A 19,880-nucleotide genomic window follows, 5' to 3' on the forward strand; every position below is an offset into this window, starting at 1 on the left:
AGACAAAATCTTTATTTGGAAGAGATGTAAATAACTGTATTTGTGGACATAAGTTTACTTTTGAGAGATGGAAACAAACTTTGGTAGTAGATTACTTAAGCAATTATTTCCTTACTGAAAGTTTCTTTGGTATCTGCTAAGAAACTCGATAGTGACTTTCACTACAGAAAAAGCACTAGAATGGAACGATGAGGGCTCTGCAGGGCAATATGAACTGCCAGGTTCTTGTGGGGAGGTGTCAGTCATACACAGTTCATCAGTAATGACATGCAACAAACCCCTAACATGCTTTGAATTTTTCTTTTCCTGATACATTTCAGCTCCTTTAAAAGCTAAATTCTGTCGATGAGCCAGGCATAACTTGCATAGGCTAATTTCACACAGCTGTGTCAATTCAGTTTAGTCCTGACCCACAATATCCCATTTAGATAAGTACTGAATTAAGCTTTCTCTGAATAGAAGCTGCCAGTAACAATAGTGATGCCAATTTCTTTCTGTGGTCACTTTGTGTTGCAGATAAATAACCTTATGCAATGAGAATGTTCAAATAATTTTTCTTGTTATCCATGTCACAATGTACTCAGCCTCTACCAAGCAAATGAATAAAGAGAATGCACGGAGACATAAACTTTGAGGTTTTAAGTAGGAAGCAGGATTAAATAACCACCTACCCAGAGAGCTCAGAGGAATAACATTTAGGAATGATGACACTCTGCTGTAAGTTAGAAAGTTCTTTCTGAAATCACGTAATGCATGCTCTCCCTTGAAAATTATACTTTCAAAGCTGTATTTTGTAAGGGATTTCTATGTAATTAGGGGCAAAAGTGCAAGAGGCCACATGTCAAGAGCACTGTGCAGAATATAGCAAGCATGCTAGAAGTTTGGACACCAGTTTTGTCAGCTACTGTCAGGTTTTAAATAACCAAGAGGCAAGTGAACTAACTTAACTGTCCTACAGTGTTAGCATCTGCAAGAAACAGAAGGAAAAGGATATTCATTACCTAGTAAGAGGCCAAAGACACATGAAAACACATCTTGTACGTGAAGCTCTTTATGGACAACTACTTTCAATTTCATACAGGCCAGAGGCTGCCAGAACAGAATTAACAAATCTCATGCTCTATTTGAGCACAATATGTACTATGGACTGCCTCCTTACAAACACTACGTACTACCCTTGTGTTTGGGAGATTGAACCACAATAATACCCTTGGAAATCATAATTCTTATATTGCAGTTTCAGTACAAAATCACTCTGAGAAAACAGGCACGATAGATGGCACAAAGCCATCCTCAAAACATGCTGAGTCACAGTAAAATTACAAATAGTGCTGAAATATTTCTTTGCTTGCCAAATAGTGAAAACTATAAGGCACTACCATTCTATATGCTGAAGGACCTCAGCATACAAAGAGGGCATTTTGTTTGGTTTGAGTTCATAATTTTTTCTCTTTCTTCCTCTCTCATTTCTGTCCCATCAGTTGTGTGACAGGAGTTTTTATTCATTTATTTATTTCCATCTCTGACTTTCTTCCTTTCCTTCACTGTGTATTAGATACCGTCATCCTTCAGAAAACAAAGCAACAGCAAAAAGGTTTTTATCCTGAAAGGAAACTGTCACCAAACCAATAAATCTTTGAGTGTGCACACCATGTACCTCTGCTAGCCCTCCTTTTTTTTTTCTTTTTTTTCTTTTTTTTTTTATTTTTATTTTTTAATTCAAGTGATGGGCTTTTTTTTTTTGGAGATAAAAGCAGACATTATTTTCCCAGCAAGACCCAGGTGTCTTTGAAATCTTTCCTGCTGTTACTGTCTGATAACCTGCACTCTCCTGACATTGTGATAGATTATCAATACTCTCTTTAGGCTTTCTCAGTCACAGGAGATGGTTGCCGAGGTAACTTGGTCCAGGCAGGTAATCTCCTCTTTTTCTGTAAAGACTAAAAATAGTGTCCATGTCACAACTGCTCTACATTCTCATTAATGAACTGGCTCTGTACAAACTGCTTGATTATCATGCGGAACATTGTGTCAGGTATTTAATATAATGTCTAGATCTTCAGCCAATCTGTCCAACCAGAACCAGAAATGCCATACCAGGAAGGAAATGACTAGAGCTGAATAGGGATCTCTTTTCGCACGCCCTGCTGAAAAGGTAGTGTAAAAAAATCAACTCTAAAAAAGAGGGATGGTGAAGACTGTTCAGGAGGGATATATTTTTCAAATCAATACCTTCCATCACTTTTCTTCTCTTCAGAGTAGGGAGATACAGTAACCTCTGCTGACAGCTCAAAGGTACCCTCTGCTGTTTAGAACCTCCCATATTTCATATTACAAAAGTGTTGCCAAAGACAACATGTAAAACAGGAAGATTAGAATCAGTAAACAGGTAGTGACACACCTTCTAATATTACTTGAACATAGTCTTGAGCGGACATCTTGTCCTTGCGCACAAAGCACTGGTATGCTCCACCGTCACTCTTAGCCATGCCATCCATGATAAGGTTCTCCCGGTTGATCCCAGTGATCCGAACATTGTTACCAGGGTTAATGATTTCACCATTGCGGTACCATGAGAGCTCCTGGTCGTCTGTTCCTGTCACACTGCAGGACAAGGACACTTGACTACCAACGCTGCTTTTTACTTTCCGTGGGCTGATTGTGGCTTTTAGTGGTTCTGTAGATTTAAACCAAAAGAAAGGAGAGGGTAAGGGAAATAGAGAACATTAAGTATACATGTACATTTACATGAGAGTAACATATTAACTCTCAACTAAGAAAAACAACAAAAATCACACCCATACCCTTCTGGAAAAAAAAAAAAAGGAAAAAAGAAAAAAAAAGAAAAAGAAAAAAAAAGTACCAGTAAAACAAATTTTAAAAATCCCCACAGATTATTTTGCTTGCTCTGAACAAGCATTTCCTCCATGAACATCCATGATACAAAACATAAAGATCAACCTACTCAACATATAATCCCCTAGGCTATGCCTAAATGAATGGTAGGAACAGATCTGATGAGTAACAATACTGTTGCTAAGGGCCAATCAATAGAACTATGTCTTTTGAAAGGGTAGGTAGGACATTACTTCAGATTAGTTTAGTGTGGACCTTCATCCTGGTGTATTAGATGTAATTCTGAAGATCATCTTCCAAAAGGAACACAGTTAACAATATCTAATGTGAACAATTCTAGTAAATGACAATTATCAGTATCAGATTTATTTTCAACAGTGGAAGGTACATACTAAAATGTTAACACCAGATGCAGTCATAAACACCTGTGGGATCTGTCCACATGTAAATGCTTCTTTGTGTGGACTCAATAAATTTTCTGCTTTAACACAGGAAGACTACAGTATTTTCAAGTCAGTCTTCAAATGGAATTGGACCAAGGTAATATGTGTTTTATATTGGAACAAAAGAGGATGAAAAGAGTTGAAAAGAAATCATAAATGTACATATGAGATTTATCCCATTTTCTAATGTTACTGACATCTCTGAATGCAGAGCTGATCTCATGTTTTGTATATTTTGGTTTAACGTCCTTATAAAGGTAATGGACTATTGTGAAATATAAATTCATATTATCTTCTTGTATAGGCTCAATACTACTTCTACCACTAAGAAAAAAAAAAAGTGTAACATACTTCCTTTTTCAGTTGTGGATAATCAACTCTGATATAATCTCTGATAATAAATATGTACTATTCTAAAAAAAGGCTCAAAACTGTGAACAGACCATTAGTACCACAAACATCTGAGAGATTCAAGAAATTGATTAGTATCTTCCATTACACAGGAGAGTAACACTGTTTTTCCCAAATTTTTCTTCCTGCCAACCATATACAGAGGATATCTACTTGCTGGCTGATCACTGAGTCCATACATAAAACAAACCACTAGGATCTGGGGATACTTTCAGTATCACCAGCAACTGCACAACAATGTATTTTTTTAAAGTTTTAATTTTGGGCCATACATGACAAACTGAACTTTAATGCATAAGTTCACTGGTTATAACTCACAAGTTATTGATCTTTAATTTTTGTTTTACTTTGCCCAAATTCATCATGTGTAACTATTGGTGAAGACATTTTAATGATCTGAACTGTTCTTCCTTTTCACTTTGCTAGTTGTGCCACACAGGTGGAAATGTTATTTCACAAAGTGTAATTTCTATTCTGGGAAATCATTTCTCTTTAACAATAGAAGAATAACACTTTTCCAGTGCAGTGCTTCTGACTAATAATTATCTTTGCTAGAATTTGTGAAACATTCAGAATATTCACACATGAATACTCAACTGAGAGGAGGTATGAGTACTCAATATTACTGAACAGCATGAGTCATGGCAACAAGAGTTTGGCAGCTTTATTCATGAGAACATTTGCAATTTCTTTTTAAGCATCCAACTGAAGATTCTAAATTACATATCCTCTGTGTGATAAATTATATAGTTACATTATAAATTGCATCTATTTGCTCTTCTGATCGCTCAATTGTCCAACTAACTCATCTCCCCAGAGTCTAATTTCTAATGTTGCAAAATTCTAGGAAGTTTAAGTACTGCTAAGGTAAAGTAACAAAATGGAAGGGTACAAAAAAAAAGATATAGCAACATCTTCCCATATGTAAATGTCCAGGCAAGAAGCAATGAAAAACCTTCAATCAGCCCAAAACTTACGTTTTACATATAGTCGCCCTATCATCTCGGCAGTACCATAGTTGTTCCACACCTCACAGACATAGTTGCCTGAGTCTGAGGGACGCGTGTTCTCTATCAGCAGACCTGTAACTGTCTGCCGAAACCTGCTGTCAGGCTCCCAGGGAACGTTGTCCTTCAGCCAACGATACTTTGGTGTGGGGTGCCCTGATGCTTTGCAAGGCAGCTCCACTCGCTGTCCTGCCATGGCTTTACGGTGGTCAAACCCATCTAGAATAGATGGAGCTGAATTCGCTGGATCTGAAAGAAGAGAGATTTTCAGTGGGAGCATTCAAATTATTGCATTCACTAAGCAGTATATCAATATTTATTCTCCTGCCTTTTTGACTCACTAGCCTAGTGTTTTATGTACTACAGTTTGCTACTGTGCCCCAGCCATCAACCTGAAATATCTCAGTGGTGATGGCTGAGATCCAGCAGCACATGCTACTAAAACACCTAATGACTACTAGGAAATCCTCCCATTGGATTTTTTCCAGGTGGCAACCATTTCTCTGGTCATCCTTCATATCCCCTATGAGAGGAATGAAGAGCCAAAAATGTGTTGCCTGACCAATTACAACAGTTATCCCTCCACTACTCAATTAGAATGAAGCCAACACGCTCTCCACATTTCTCAGTGGTCTGAAGGCTTTAAATTAAAGGCACAGTAGTCTACATGTATGCATGATTGCAAACACTTTGTCCTTTTTGCGGTCATTGACTTAACTGGCTCAGGTATTGCTTACAAGGAAGCTGCAGCAAATCCTTCACAGGAGATGAAGAGGTTAAATGAGCAATCTGTACTAAATTGAAGCTATACTTTAATTGCGACCAGAGCTAGTTAGTTCAAAATCTTAGCTGTATCTTCCTGAACTCACCTCATGTAAGCATCTTCCACAGACCTGGGAGGATACACGTGAGAGACAAATACCTGTATGGCATTAGTTAGAGGCACAATGCATGTTATACTATCAATCCAGAAACTCGAATTTTGGTGGTAAATGAATGAGCTAAGTAAATTTTTGAGGATATGTAAATAAAATTCCAAATGCTGAGTTCAATTAAAGATAACCACAGATTTTTTACTGTTCTGTAGTTGAGCCATTAAGGGCAACAGCACGTTCAGTTTACAGTAACTTACTGCCTGTCTCATCTGAAATATGTCAGCCAGCAGTAAACAGATGAATTTGCATGCATCAGTAGCCACTGGGTTCATATTTGGCATGGAGGAATTTATTTTTTAGCTTGCCATGCTGTTTACGTCTGGCTTAGTGAAGGAACACTTTGCCAGGATGCTATTGGAAAGGCCAATGTCAATTTGACTAATTGATTAGCTAGTTCCTTTTTCCCCTTTGGGATCATGAGGCATCTATGCTTTCTGTGCATAGATTTCTCTGTGTAGCCTGAGGAATTAACTCCATAAAAATGTAAGTATGTGTGGAATTACAGCTCTGGCTGTTAGGAAGAATACATCTACATAAATACAGCTTCTTTAGTTGAAAATAACAATTTAATAAAGAATAAGTAAAACTGACTCTTAGAGTTATTGCCTGTACATTACTACTCAAAACTCCCAGTATTGTTGTATTATCCCAACATGTTTTTAAAGACTGTGTGGAGGATATACGTGGTCTCATTTGGAACCTCTTAAGTGTAAATATACAAAGTACCATGTGGACTTCAAAGCAGGGTAAAGGTCACCAGGGGAGAAACTAAGGTAACAGTAAGGAAAAGATGTGGCTAATAAATACCATGTGTTGACAGCTTTCCATTTTTCTGCAAATAACCACACACACTTCAAAGCTAGGCCCAGGTAAAGTGTGACATAACCTCGGATGAGAAGCTGGTGGTGACAGCAGAGCAGCATGCCTGTCTCCTATTTCCTAAGCAAAAGCCAGGAAGGCCAAGAAAGCTGCCTCAAGGTGGGGGCAATGGCAGTAGCAGCCACGGGAATCGTGTCTTCTCTCTGCAACTACCATTTTTCCCCCTTCAAGAGAAACCCACCCATCCTCAGGTCCTCTTTTCCAAGTTAATACCATTTTGCTTCCTCCCTTCGTGAACTGAGCCAGAGCAAGAATAAGCCAGCCTGAATCCCCATCTGCAGAAAAGCTGAACTGAGATTTCCCCATGTTCTGTCAAAGCTTTGAGATGAATTTTATAGAGAAGATATTTCAAATATATTAAGGTAGCACAAAATATAACTCACGGGACTTGCTTTCTTACACTGTCTTCTTATATATTTAAATGGATGATTAAAACATCTCCTTAGCATGTTGCTAGAAGAGACTTCTTGTTAGAGCTCATACATAACATATACTCTAGTTAAGTAAATAAAAAGAAAAAAGTACAAAAGAAATATCAGGATTCCTATACAATTATCTCCAGTGAGGCAAATGGTAAAGTAACATATCCCAATTGCAATATCTGACTAGTTTGAATGGTCAAATTTTTTTACTGTGCCTCAACACTCAGCAGCAAATGACTTCTGGCAAGGACAAAGGGGAAAAAGGCAAAATACTGTTATATATGCTAAAATGTTCTCCTTTGCATCTTTTCTGAAGGACAAAGCAAACAATTCATTACGCTTTCAATATCATGGGGTTGGTTTTTTTTGGTGGTTTTCTTTTTGGAGGATGGAAGGTTAAAAGGAGCTGAAGAGTTTAAGAGCTGGAATTCATGGCTGGGCAAAATGATTTTTGGAAATGCACACTATAATGAGCATTAGAGGAATATTCTTTAGCACATTATTTGTCTTGCATTTTATTTTGAAAGGCTCCAAGATTTCAAAGATATGTTCTTACTGCCAATGCAACTCAGAAGTCTGCTTTGAAAACAGGCATACTAATTAATCAGATTTGTATTTTCTCTTATATACACATTCCCTTCTTCACTCTTTCAAACGGTCAAAAAGCTTAATACTTTACTAGAAAATATGTCCAAAATAATAAATTCAACATCCACAAAAATACTTAATCTTCAATTAAGCTAAGAATGTTTACGCCTATAAAAGGCAGGCAAAAAATGTAAGTCCTGTGCAAGAGGACCTTTCACAGCTATGTTCATGGATTCTCTGATCTCAGTTCTTTAAGGGCTCGCTAATTTACAACATAATAAATTCCTCTAGAGACAACCAAACAAAACCTGTTAGAGAAGCATTAAGAGTCAAACTCTGCTCATAATTGCTGTACAAAGCTCAGCATAGCTCTGATGGAGAACAATTAATCCCACAGAATTCAAAAAGGCAGTTACTGTACACAGGTAACATTTCTTATTTTGTTTTTACCTGCTGTGGGGACCAGAAGAGGCAAGTCTTGAGAGGGCAAGTCTGAGTGCTTATTATGAATTACAAACAATACTGACTGAGCTTTTAGTTTTCCACTTTTGTTTAGTGAAATAACTAAAAATTTCCCATGGTAACCAAGATACAAGCCTGATTTTATTTATGTTACCACTGGCTCAGCCTCAGCATGATTTCATATGGAAACAGACCATATTATAGAGCCAGCTAGAAGGACAGGACCCTGCCTATTCTTATAAGCTCAAAGCAGGAAGATTGCTGTGCAGAAAAAAATAAAATAAAACATTCTTCACCTTCTCTGTGAAAAGAAAAAGCCAGAGTTTTGGCCACCAGAGACTGAAATCAAGAAACTCCTGGATCTTACGGGTAAGTGATTCTAACCTGATCAATCACACTATTTCTAGTATTAGCGTCTTTACATACTAATTCATGTGTTCAAAAGACTCTAAAATATTTCGGTGATGTTCATACTGGAGGAAGGCATGAGGCTAGAGAGTTGAGACCTAATCACTGGGTTTGCTTGTTTTCTGATAGAAAAACCAAAAAAGAAAAAAGAGAATGGCTGCAGTGCTAGGTTATGAAGGCCCTCAGTTCAAGAAAGACAGGGAACTCCTAGAGAAACTCCACTGAAGGGCCACGAACACATTAAGAGTTCAGGAGCAACTCCGTTATGAGGATGAGCTGAGAGACCTGGGACTGTTCCGACTGGGAAAGAGAGGGCTTGTAAATATCTAATGGGTGGGAGCCAAGTGCCTGGGGCCAGGCTCCCACTCCCAGGCTCCCTCCCATTGGAGGCCAGAGATAGGACAATGAGTTACGGGCTCAAACTGGAGAGTAGGAAGTTCAATCTGAACTGGAGAAAAGAAAGAACTTTATTTTGAGGGTCTCAGAGCACTGGAATGATCTGCCCAGGGAGGCTGAGGACTCTCCTTCTCTGGAGATTGTAAAAAAGCACCTGGATAATTTCCAGTGCAAGCTACTTTAGGGAACCTGCTTTAGCAGGTGGCTGACCTTGATGATCTCCAGAGGTCCCTTCCAACCCCTACAATTCTGCGATTCTGTGGTATTCTGATGGATCTTTAGGATTTAGTTATAGTGAAAAGGAGAAAAACCTCTGTGAGGCATTCAGTGTGATGGTGGACTTGTCTTCTGCAAAGGAAGAGAGTCTACTGTCAGCTGACTCTGTGGATCAGAGAATGCAACAGCAGATTTGCACACCTGCAAATACAGTCATGGGTATCTAGCAGATGTGGAAAATGGAGCAGAGCTATTTCTATACAGATGTATTTGAGAGTAAGTTGCAAACTCATTCCTAGGGGGGCTGCTCCTCCTTCTTACCTCACCCACAACTGGAACCTTCTCTCACAAGGAAAAAATGAGCAGAAGGGGAAACTGAAGAAATATCATATCGACAACTCAAGTGTTTTGCTGTGGGAGGGACATGGTGATCTTTCTTTACGCTCACAACAATTGGTAGATGATTTAAATTTAGAAGAAAAAGTGAAAACACCCAATTTACCTTCAAATTCTCCTGTTGCACTAGGCCATTTGCCCATGACAGTCTCCCACCAGCCCTCCTGTTAACCTGCAGCACCCTGAGTGTCCTGCGCCTAGTCACATTTCTCTTCTGGCTGGAGACTCCTCCTGGCAGCAGGAGAAAACACTATTTGCACTGAGGAAGGAGCATTTGAAATGAAAAGGAAGGCTGAAATGCACATCAGCTAACCTGAGATGCCTGCAGCAGAAATACCTACAGCTGAGCTAAATGTCCTGAGCTCCTGCTGTAGTTAACAGAGAGAAATAGGCACCATGGGATGATTCATCTCACCCCAATATGGGCAGCTAAAGCAGACCAGACACATTACCACTTAAAGTGTCTGTGCATTCCCCTTGGTTTCAAAAGGGAGGCTAAGGGGACTAGATACTTTCACAGTGAATGTCTACCTTTAATGGGATAAATCCCATCCGCAGTCCTTTCACAAAGCACTCTAAACCTACTAAAACTCACTGTACTAAGTGCCAAAGCCAAGCTGTACACTACCTGCTCTCTTGAAATATCTAGTAATAGTAGGAAAACAGAAAAAGAAAATGATTTTAAAACAGAGCAGCAATAACCTCACAGTGGTCCAACTCTACCTTCCATTTGATAGAAAACTTGGTTGTTGGTGCATATGGGCACAAGATCATGCCTTGTCAGTTCAGCACACTAGACAGGCATATACAGTACTTATTTCAACACTATATTTATAAGGCAGTACCTGATACAAAAAGTCTTGCACTGTTGCTTTGTCGTGTTTCTCCAGTGTATCTGTGCCTTGTGATACATCGGTAGTTGTACAGTCCGTCTTCATTCTGTACGTCTAAAATATACAAGGCTCCCGTGGATGTGATGAGAAATCTAGGTCCTGAAAGACACAAGAATTTGCAGCATTTAAAATATCTGCAAGCTAAAAAGCTCACTGAAAATACACATAAAGATATGAATATCCATACTGCTTGCTAAAAAGAAAAGGATCTGTAAAGAAAAAGTGAGGAATGAAGAAACGTATTTTGGTATATATCACAGTTACAAAAAAGCATCCAAGAGGTAGCTGAGATAGAATATAAAGCATTAGAGACACCTTAATTTAACATGGTAGAGTGATATGGTAGTTCACTATAAGAAATGTACACATTAGAAGAATTGCAGTCTGTAATTAGAGAAGCACAATGCAAGCAGGTACAGAGGCTCTGCATCTGAAAGAAGAGCTTTAAACAACCATACAAGCATGGAATGTATTATCTAATAGTCCAGAATTTTATTTTACTTTGTTGTTGTTGCTGTTGTTGTTTGTTTATTTGTTTAAATTCTACCCAGAGAGATTTCTTTCAGGAAGAAAAATAAGCCCAGGAAAACAGTTGCCTCTTAAAACTGAGCAAGACTGATATGTTCAGGGTCAGTGTTTTTCCCAGAGTTCATTCATAATGAAAATAATGTACCTGAAATTCTCATCAAATATGTATTGTTTTATGATTAACTCCAGAATATGTGAAAAATGTCACGGTACATATGTACACACCTGCAGTTTTGATCATTTGACAACTACACAGGTACTTCTGTTCTGTTGTAGATGCTTGTTCTAAGGTCAAGGACACAAAAAAGCCAACTTCTACATTTGCTCTAAAGCTTCTGTCATACTAGGACAAATGGAAAATAATGTGGTTGGAATGCATTGCAAACCTAAGACTCACAACTGACCACTTTTTTCTTTTAAAAAATACCCAAGTCTAAGCCATGCATACGTTGCTAAGTTTCACACTAATGAAAATATACAAAAGGATAAAAATGGAAGATAACAACAATATCGTAGTTATTTTTCTCTCAGTATCTGAAAGCTGTTAAAACATATACAACCATACCTATGTATTATAAAATATCTGTCTCCCAAACTAAGGGAAAGAATGCACAAAGAAGAAAAACACATTCAGTAATATGCAGTAAGCAATATTTCTTTTTCTTCAGTACTCCATTTGAGCAATGACTTTTCAATAATTAAGTGTAGTCAAGGTGCTTGCTGACAATTGCATGAGTGGGAAGGTAATCCAGCAGATAAAAGACAGAAAGGAAATGGCAAAATTATGGAAAGCAATCTCCTTTAAATCACAATCTAAAAGAAGAGGAAAAAAACAGATTAGGACAAGACTGACCCTTAAAACACAGAACACCGAATAAAGTAACCTCAGCCCACCTCTCTCATTGTATGCATACTGAATTATAAAATAGCCATGCCTGTGACTTGTCTTGGCTGATCCTGTTCTCCTCAAAGTCAAAGCACAAGCATGGAAGCAGTCAGGTCACACCTCTTGAACAGCACATGCCGTGCTGCACACACTCTTTTAAAGTACCTGTTTTGTTCTAACAGCTTGTACCATTAATAAGAAATGTATTAACAAAACGAATCCCTAGCATGCAGGAATGAAGATGCTGAGCTACTAAGTGATTTCAAGGGACTGAGGTGGGTGAGGGCAGACCTGAAAGAAGACTTGAAGGCAACAGTGCTTTCCCCAACCATGAGCTGTCAGTGGATAGCAATACTGTATTTCTGCTTAGGGGAGTGAGTTGCTGGCTGGGAGGTTGTTCCCTCTTATATACAGACCGTATTGATATAATTTGCCCTGAAAAATTAAGCGCTTGCATACAGAAAGCTTGTGATTCAGCATATTACTTGGAAATAAATGTTTGGTTGAGCATAGTAGGAGAAACATGTGAACAGGTAATATTTCTTTGTTTCACAGCCACATGTCTGAAGTGCAGAACTGTAGAAGTTACATGAGAAAAGCAAAGCTACCCTACATCTTGTATTAGAATATGTTTTGCTGTAATACTTTGAGGAAACAATATGTACCATTAATAGGTTCATTCAATAAAACGTTTTACCAAGGTTCTGAAATACTAACAACTTATTTATTTGCCAGTCTGAAGAAATAGTGTGGCTAGACCAAAAATATTGATCACATTTTTCTACAAATAACTGGGAGCTAACAGCTACTAGCAACCAGAAAACATCTGGATCACAAGTTTGCAGGCAATTGCCTAGTGCATCCCACAGCCAACACAGGACTGCTCTTTACCCCCTATTAGTCATACAGCCCAAATCCACAGCTGACTACAATTCCTCCTCTTATGGAGGCAGCATTGTGTCAATGAACAAAGAGGTAATACTACCTGATGGTCAGAAAATACTTTTATTTTTGGTGATTCTCACAGTGCAAGTCCTAAATACAGCATACCTTGTGCAGAGCGTTTCTTATTTTTCCCTTCACAGTCTCCAACTACTCAAAAATAATCACTCAGCCTATTTCACCTCTCCTCCTCATCACATACGTACCCTCCATCTGCATCCTTTACACTGTTTACCTTCACCACTAATTCTGTGCAAAAAACAATATTTGGAGCTATGGTGTGAAAACCCTGGGTTATTTGATTCTTGTGTCAAATGATAATTCTGTACAGATGAAATATCCAAAAAGCAAATCTACCTTTGCCAAGAAGCATATTACAAGGACTAAAGGTAATTAAAACATAGTTGTCCCTCCTGGTCTGCAGGCAGCATAAAATCAGAGTTTCTGGAGACAGGAATCACATTTAAAGACTTTACTAGGGGTTAATGTTGGGTATGCAGCAAAAACAATCTCTTGCTTCTTCTTCCAGCTGTGTGAGCATTACACAGCACTGTATTTCAGACAGCACAGCCATGTCAGACGTGTGCTTGCCCACAGCAATGCCATTTGGACGGCAGGGCTGCTGAACAGGAGCTGTACACACGGTGCAGACATTCTCTGGAGCCTAATCAAGACTCAGATCAGATTTTTCAAGCTGGGGTGGATATGAGTGGAGAGGCTACTCAGGTGCTTTAACATCACAGGACCAGGAAGACATGTAAGTTAAGGAGGTGCTAGTGAGATTGTTGCAGTATGTCTGGTCCCTCCCATAAGCCTGCACAGACTGTGCATTTGCATCAAGCAAATGGAATCAAAACAGCTGCAAGGTAGAAATGAAGCCATTGTACAATGGCTTCACTTAACTTTCTTTTCCTGGGCTCCAATTTCAGCTTTGCTAAATACACATAATTCAGTTCTACATAGAGTCACACTACTGAAGACCACTAGTAAGCACAAGTTTAAGACTGCATAAACATGTCCAAAGCTAAAAAATGAATTCCATTCTCCACACTTCTCTAAAACTTAAAAAATTTCAATTATGTGCTATACAGGCCATCACTAGTAATTCTTAGGATATGCTTCTCAGAAAGGACCGAGTCCATAGCTTTCCTTAAAAGTGCCAAAAGTCTACTTCCTTGGTACCTCAACATGGCAAACACTGCTTTCATTAATGCTTACATTGAAATACTAAGGAAACATGTAGAGTGGCTATTGCCACACTGAAGGCTGTGTACAGATTTGTGAGCTATCTCTAGATCACATAATACTGCCTCACATTTGCAGGTTTTCTTGCAGCAAGCTTCCTCAAGTGCAATTCTATATCTGGTTCTCTGGGTCAACCAGAGCTGGTACACTTACTAAAAGTTTGCCACATATTAAAGGAAAGCAATGCAGAGCCAAGATTTTGTTCAGTGTGACCTTTCTATGTTTTCTGGAGAAGTTAGGAATGTACTTGAGCCATCTAACACTGCTTAGATCATCTTTCTGTTGGAAACTACTCAGGCAATTGTATAATAAAACCTTCACCTAATGCATTAGCTAGAGAATTTGTCTCACCCTCTTTAAAGATAACTGAAAATAAATAGCTATTGCCGCACACCAGATGTTATCCTACAGTGTGCATTTCTCACAAACACACATTATATATAATTGCAGGGCTAAAGCATTTTCTTTTCCTCTCTTCTTAATATATTTTGCATACTTATGTAATGCTTTAATAACCAACTCCTACAGTAAAAACGCAAGACAGAAAAGATGACAGAAAAATAAAAGGGGAAATGCATGTAATTTCTGTCATCTTCTAAACGGAGAGTATTTTCATTAAAACCGACAGGCTGTCAACTGTGACAAAGCTGAAGTGTTGAGCATTCTGCGTTCTGTACTTCAAAAAGTGTTTAGAAAAGCACCAGGATGGGGATCGACAAGCTTTTATTACCCTGTTGATCTATGGGAGTGTTCTGTCCTTGAAGCGCATTTAATTTAATCGCTCTCCCTTTGCTGTAACAAAGTCTAATTTTTTTTTTTTTAGCTTGCCAACTTAATATGCCAAATAAGGATTTTTTATTTATTTTTTTTTAATGGAACATCCTTTCAGACAAACTGAGCTTTCCGTTTGCTTGGCTGTAGGCAGACTTCAAGGGAGGAAGACAAAGAAGCCTCCTTCCAACAATTAAAATGAACAGTGTCAAAATATATCTTATAATTCCCACTTATTACTCTCTCTCATAAATGTTTATATTAATGCTTTGAAAACTTGATTATAATAATTTCAGAATCTGTTTTCCAGACGTGCTGAAAACTTACATCTCTTTTGGTTTTCACTGTTCGGCATCTTTGAAGATCTGGCCTGACATCTGCAATATTTATTGGGTTCAAAGGACATTAAGAGCCCTTAAGACCTTTTGCCTTGCCTAGACAAGCATAGTAACGCATTATTTTTTAAAATTCAAAAGTTTAAAAAGAAGCTTATCGACATAAACAGACTGATGTATGTAAGTAAGTGGAAAAAACATGAAAATGGAATCCATCATTCTTTCTCCAAGGTCCCATCTGTCAGTAATACATAAGTTGCCTTGTTGTGAGACTGAAAAAATATATAGATCCAAAGACTAGAAAGAACCATTAAAGTCATTTATTCTCACCTTTCATGCTTTACCCATTAACTCCTGCATCAAATCCATATCTTGAAAGTTAAGCTGTAGCTTTTTTAAAAAGACACTGGTCATGATTAAAGACTTTTTGCAGTGGAGAGCATGTGATACTCCTGGGTAAATTATTCCAGTGGTTAATTATTCTCACTTTTCAAAGTTAGCGTATTGTTTGTGGTCTGTCTGACTTTGACCCCAGCTATTGAATCTTTCCATGTTTTCATTAAAGATTTTACAGTCAGAAATCTTCTGCCCTCATTTAAGTACATGAGGAAATTACCTCTTAAACCACATTTCTCCTTAATTAGTTATATAGATTGAACTTCCTCACTCATTTAATGTGAATAATTCATATATTGGAAAACTCCTGCAATTTTTGCCCAGCACCTTAATAAGTTTTTGATGTTCTTACAAGTTTGGATTAGTTTAATTAACCCTTTACTTTTTGCTGGATAAAGAACTGGCTGGATGACCAGGCCTACAGAGTAGTGGTGAATGGAGTTAAATTCAGCTGGCAACTGGTCACACGTGATGTTGTGAGCCTGTCCTGTTCAGTCTCTTTCTTGATGACCTGGACAAGGGCACTGAGTACATCCTCAGTAAGTTTCAAGATGACACCAAGCTGGGAGGAAGTGTCAGTCTTCCTAGGAACAGGAAGGATCCATAGAGGAATCTGGATAGGATGGATAGCTGGGCTGAGGTGAGTGGGATGAAGTTCAGCAAGACCCTGTGCTGGGTCCTGCAGTTTGGCCACAACAACATTACACAACCCTAGAGGACTGGGGCAGAGTGGCTGGACGACTGTGTGGAAGAAATGCACCTGAGGATGTTGGTCAATGCTTGGCTGAACATTTGCCAGTAGCGTGCCCAGGTGGCCAGGAAGGCCAATGGCATCCTGTCTTGTATCAGAAATAGTGCTGTCAGCAGGAAATGCCATGGTGAGGCCACACCTCAAGTGCTGTGCTCACTTTCAGGCCCCTCACTACAAGAAAGTCCTGCAGTGTGTCCAGAGAAGGGCAACAAAGCTGTGAAGGGTCTGAAGCGCAAGTCTGAGAGTGGCTGAAGGAATAGGGATTGTTCATCCTGGAGGAGGCTCAGAGGAGACCTGAGATCAGCCTCCTCCCCCACTTAACTAGCAATAAGGCAAGAGAGAATGCCATTAAGATGTGCCAATGAGATTCGAGTTGGACATCAGGAAAAATTTCTTTTCCAAAAGAGTGGTTAGGTGCTGGAATGGGCTGCCACAGGAGGTGGTGGAATCACCATCCCTGGAAATGTTCAAAAAATATTTTGATGTTGTACTAAGGGGCATGGTTTAATGGGGAAATATTAGTGGTAGCTGGACAGTTGGAAGGGATGATCTTAGAGGTCTTTTCCAAACTTGGTGATTCTGTGATTCTAAATTTCATTCATTAAATGAAACTTTATGTTTTCATCTGAGATGTTATAAGATAATTTGCTTTGAAAATATATATTTCAAAGAAGTAAAACTCTGAAGAGAAGAAAGAGATAAAAGAAGGAAACTGGGTCATATCTAGGTTTGACCAACCTCAACTAAGGGCCCCAAATCCCATTACATTTTTGAGGCATACCTCTCATTTTACTATCTATCTGCTGACTAGCACTCTGAATAACCTAGTGACTTCATTAAAGTTTAGTTGCATTCGTAAATCATGTATTCGATTCTCTAAGTGAGAAGAGGTCACATTAACAATTATGAAATTGCTCTTATGTAAGGTTTTAATGCCTCCCATTAAACTGTGTGATATCAGAGATTAAAATAAAATTTTTCAGGTCTTAGCAATAAGTTAAAATAATTCTGCTTAGCTTTTCTATATGAAATTGTTCTCATGTATTATTCATAAAAAAATATGAACACTTTCCTGTAGAATGAGTGTAAAATATTCTTGTATGAAAATGAGAATATTTTGAAAATTGTAACATTAATTATTCTTCTATCGTGCTTTTATTTAATTTTTTCCCCCTCAGCACACCGTTAGTCTTTAAACAGAAGCAATGTTATCCTCGAGATGGTTTAAAAAATCATATTTGATTTTCACTTTGTTGGAAATACATCTTATGGCATTATGTTATTGCTGTCTAAATTAGGTTGATAGAAATTAACAGAACAGATGGCTGTTCTAATTGTGAGCCAAATGATAATATAGAACAAATAAACTTTTATCAGCTGTACTTATCTCCCCCACTGAATAGAACTGTTTCTGCTAGCAAGTTTCTAGCGTGACCTGTGCAAGCAAGGGGAGAAACCTTCCCACAGAGTCAAAACAGAGAGTAACCTACCACTCAGTTTTATAGCAGTGCTGCAACATCATTCTCAAAGCAAAACAACCTGCTGCTGTGGGCATAGAAAATGTGCCATCCTGAAACTGTACCCTGAAGTCGCGGTCCTGCCAGTGCTATACACACACAAACCAAAGTTTAGATGAGGAAATAAGACATGTAAAGGGAAGAAGAAAAACAGGGATTTCAGTTTTCCAAGTACCACTCACATAGCGTTCTCATCCTACATAAAACACCTGGAGTGTTGCTTGCAGTAGGTGGTGCAGATGGTCCAAACGTGGTTATGCTCCTCTACGCAGCACAGCCTTCCCTTTTAGAGATGTAGCCAACCTTACAGGCCCCACTAGCAGATCTTACAGAGGATAAAACTCATTTTGCTGTCCCCTCATTCTCTCGGCCCTGGGGTCTACAAAGTCCCCATTAGGGGCACAGTCTGTAGTTAACTTTCAGGAGAACAGGAGCAGGAGACTAATTACAAAATAGCCCTGCAGCCTGGGGCCCATTAACTTCCTTAATGAGTTACACTGACATTAGACCTCCTTTGTGTTAGCACCTTTGCCCATCAGGCATACCTGCTGAAGAAAGAAATACTGACTTGCACTACATGGCCTAGTTCTTAACTCTCACTGATCTGGATTTTGGTAACTGGAAATGCCACCATGAGGTGCAACTAACTTTCTGGCAGAAAAGAACAGTCGCACAGTTAGTCAGGTGCCACCAGAGGGAGATGTCACTCATGAGGAATCAAGGTCTTTGATTTCTCAGTTTATCTCGACCCAAGGAAAGAAATAAGCATCAAAGCTATGAGAAGTGGCTGCTGGTACATTTGAATTGTTGTTCCAGACCCCTTACAGTTTTCAGAAATACACCCATGTCATTACGCTAAGCCTGTGGGTCTGAAGCTTTCTTCAATTCCACAGCAGTAAGCATTTCCCCTTTTCCTTAATGCCAACCTTCCCCCTCAGAATTAAACTCGACAACCAAGTCAGAAGCCTCAAACGAGTCATTTTTTAACCTTCTGGGGTTATTTTTGTTGTTTGTTTGGTGGGCAAATAAGCTTTTGAGTTCAATAAAAACTATCTGAGGTTATCTTTCTGCAAAAAGTGGAGGACATTTATGAATAGTTCCAACATTATAGCAGACGTGGTTCTAATTGTAAGATAGATTGATTCCAAAATTTGTGTAGCTCAAAAAATAAAATTATTTAAATATATATAAATATATTTTCTTACACCATCACTTTTTTATGCCTCCTTTCACCCCCTTCATGCCCTCTACCTCAGTCAGATCCCCACTCAAGAAACCTTTATTATGTTGGCAGTTCAGCCTACTTCAGGGGATGCAAATAGATCAGTTACTGATCTGCCGTCCCACCACTCAGTCAGCAGAGGCCAGAGGTGCTCAAGGTCTGAGAGGTCATCATCACCACCTCTCCAAAACACCAGGACACAAAAGGAACAAAGTCACAAAATAATTTCTACTGAATCACTGAAAGTGGAAAAGCTAAAAGAGATAAAAGTTAACATACAAGTTGTTATTATTACTTTGGCACCTACACTTTTCATGTATGTCATGTTATGAATATTAGGGACCAAAATTCTATCTCTTAAGAAAATGGATTTAGTCATATCCTGATACCATGGTTTTTATTTCTCCATTCCAAAATTATTTACTGTCTCTTATACTTGAGACTGTGCTATAGCTACGTTTTTCCAATTTCCCTTAAACTTTTGCATGCAGCATTATAATACTAAGACAGTAAACTTACCTACTTCTTTGATATAAAGTGAAATAAAATTTAAATGAGATTGAAAAAGAAAAGAATAAATAAAGCAGCAAAAGAAATAAAGCAAGAAATATAAGGAAGGAGGAAAGGAGAAGAGGAAAGAAGGAAAATAAAGATATAGTAATGGATTTATAAACTGAGCTGAAATGGTTAATCTGCTGTATTCATTACAGCACTGCCATAGGAACCATGGTTGAGGACCCGTGTTGGATTCAAATTTAGGCAGGATGAAGCCTGATCACAATGTTCAAAAATTGAAACTGGTTCTGAATGTTGTTGGTATCATTATTCACAGTTTCAGCTGTTTTAAATTCAACTGTAGTATGAGTTTGTTTGTGTTTCTGTAACCACAGAACAAGGAAAGACATATAAGCATTAATGTTATTACATGCACAGTGGTATCATTTTCTAAGTTTAGATGTTCACATAATGGCCATT

The 19,880-nt window shown here is 38.4% G+C and overlaps 1 protein-coding gene and 1 long non-coding RNA gene across 3 annotated transcripts in view; one reads left to right on the top strand and one right to left on the bottom strand.

Moving 5' to 3' along the window:
• DSCAM (DS cell adhesion molecule) overlaps nt 1-19,880 on the bottom strand; it is a 424,636-nt gene that overhangs the window by 156,013 nt on the left and 248,743 nt on the right. For both annotated transcript variants that reach the window (XM_072332968.1, XM_072332974.1), the window contains exons 4-6: nt 10,265-10,411; nt 4,688-4,966; nt 2,402-2,677 (exon numbers count right to left, since the gene is read on the bottom strand). In XM_072332968.1, the coding sequence (XP_072189069.1) occupies nt 2,402-2,677; nt 4,688-4,966; nt 10,265-10,411 (702 nt within the window). The remainder of the gene's footprint in view (nt 1-2,401; nt 2,678-4,687; nt 4,967-10,264; nt 10,412-19,880) is intronic.
• LOC140250318 (uncharacterized) overlaps nt 8,286-19,880 on the top strand; it is a 57,707-nt gene continuing 46,112 nt past the window's right edge. Inside the window, exon 1 of the long non-coding RNA XR_011903138.1 lies at nt 8,286-8,372. This is a non-coding gene — a long non-coding RNA (uncharacterized lncRNA). The remainder of the gene's footprint in view (nt 8,373-19,880) is intronic.

The sequence above is a fragment of the Excalfactoria chinensis genome, chromosome 1 (genome assembly GCF_039878825.1).
Source record: "Excalfactoria chinensis isolate bCotChi1 chromosome 1, bCotChi1.hap2, whole genome shotgun sequence".
NCBI lineage: Eukaryota > Metazoa > Chordata > Aves > Galliformes > Phasianidae > Excalfactoria > Excalfactoria chinensis.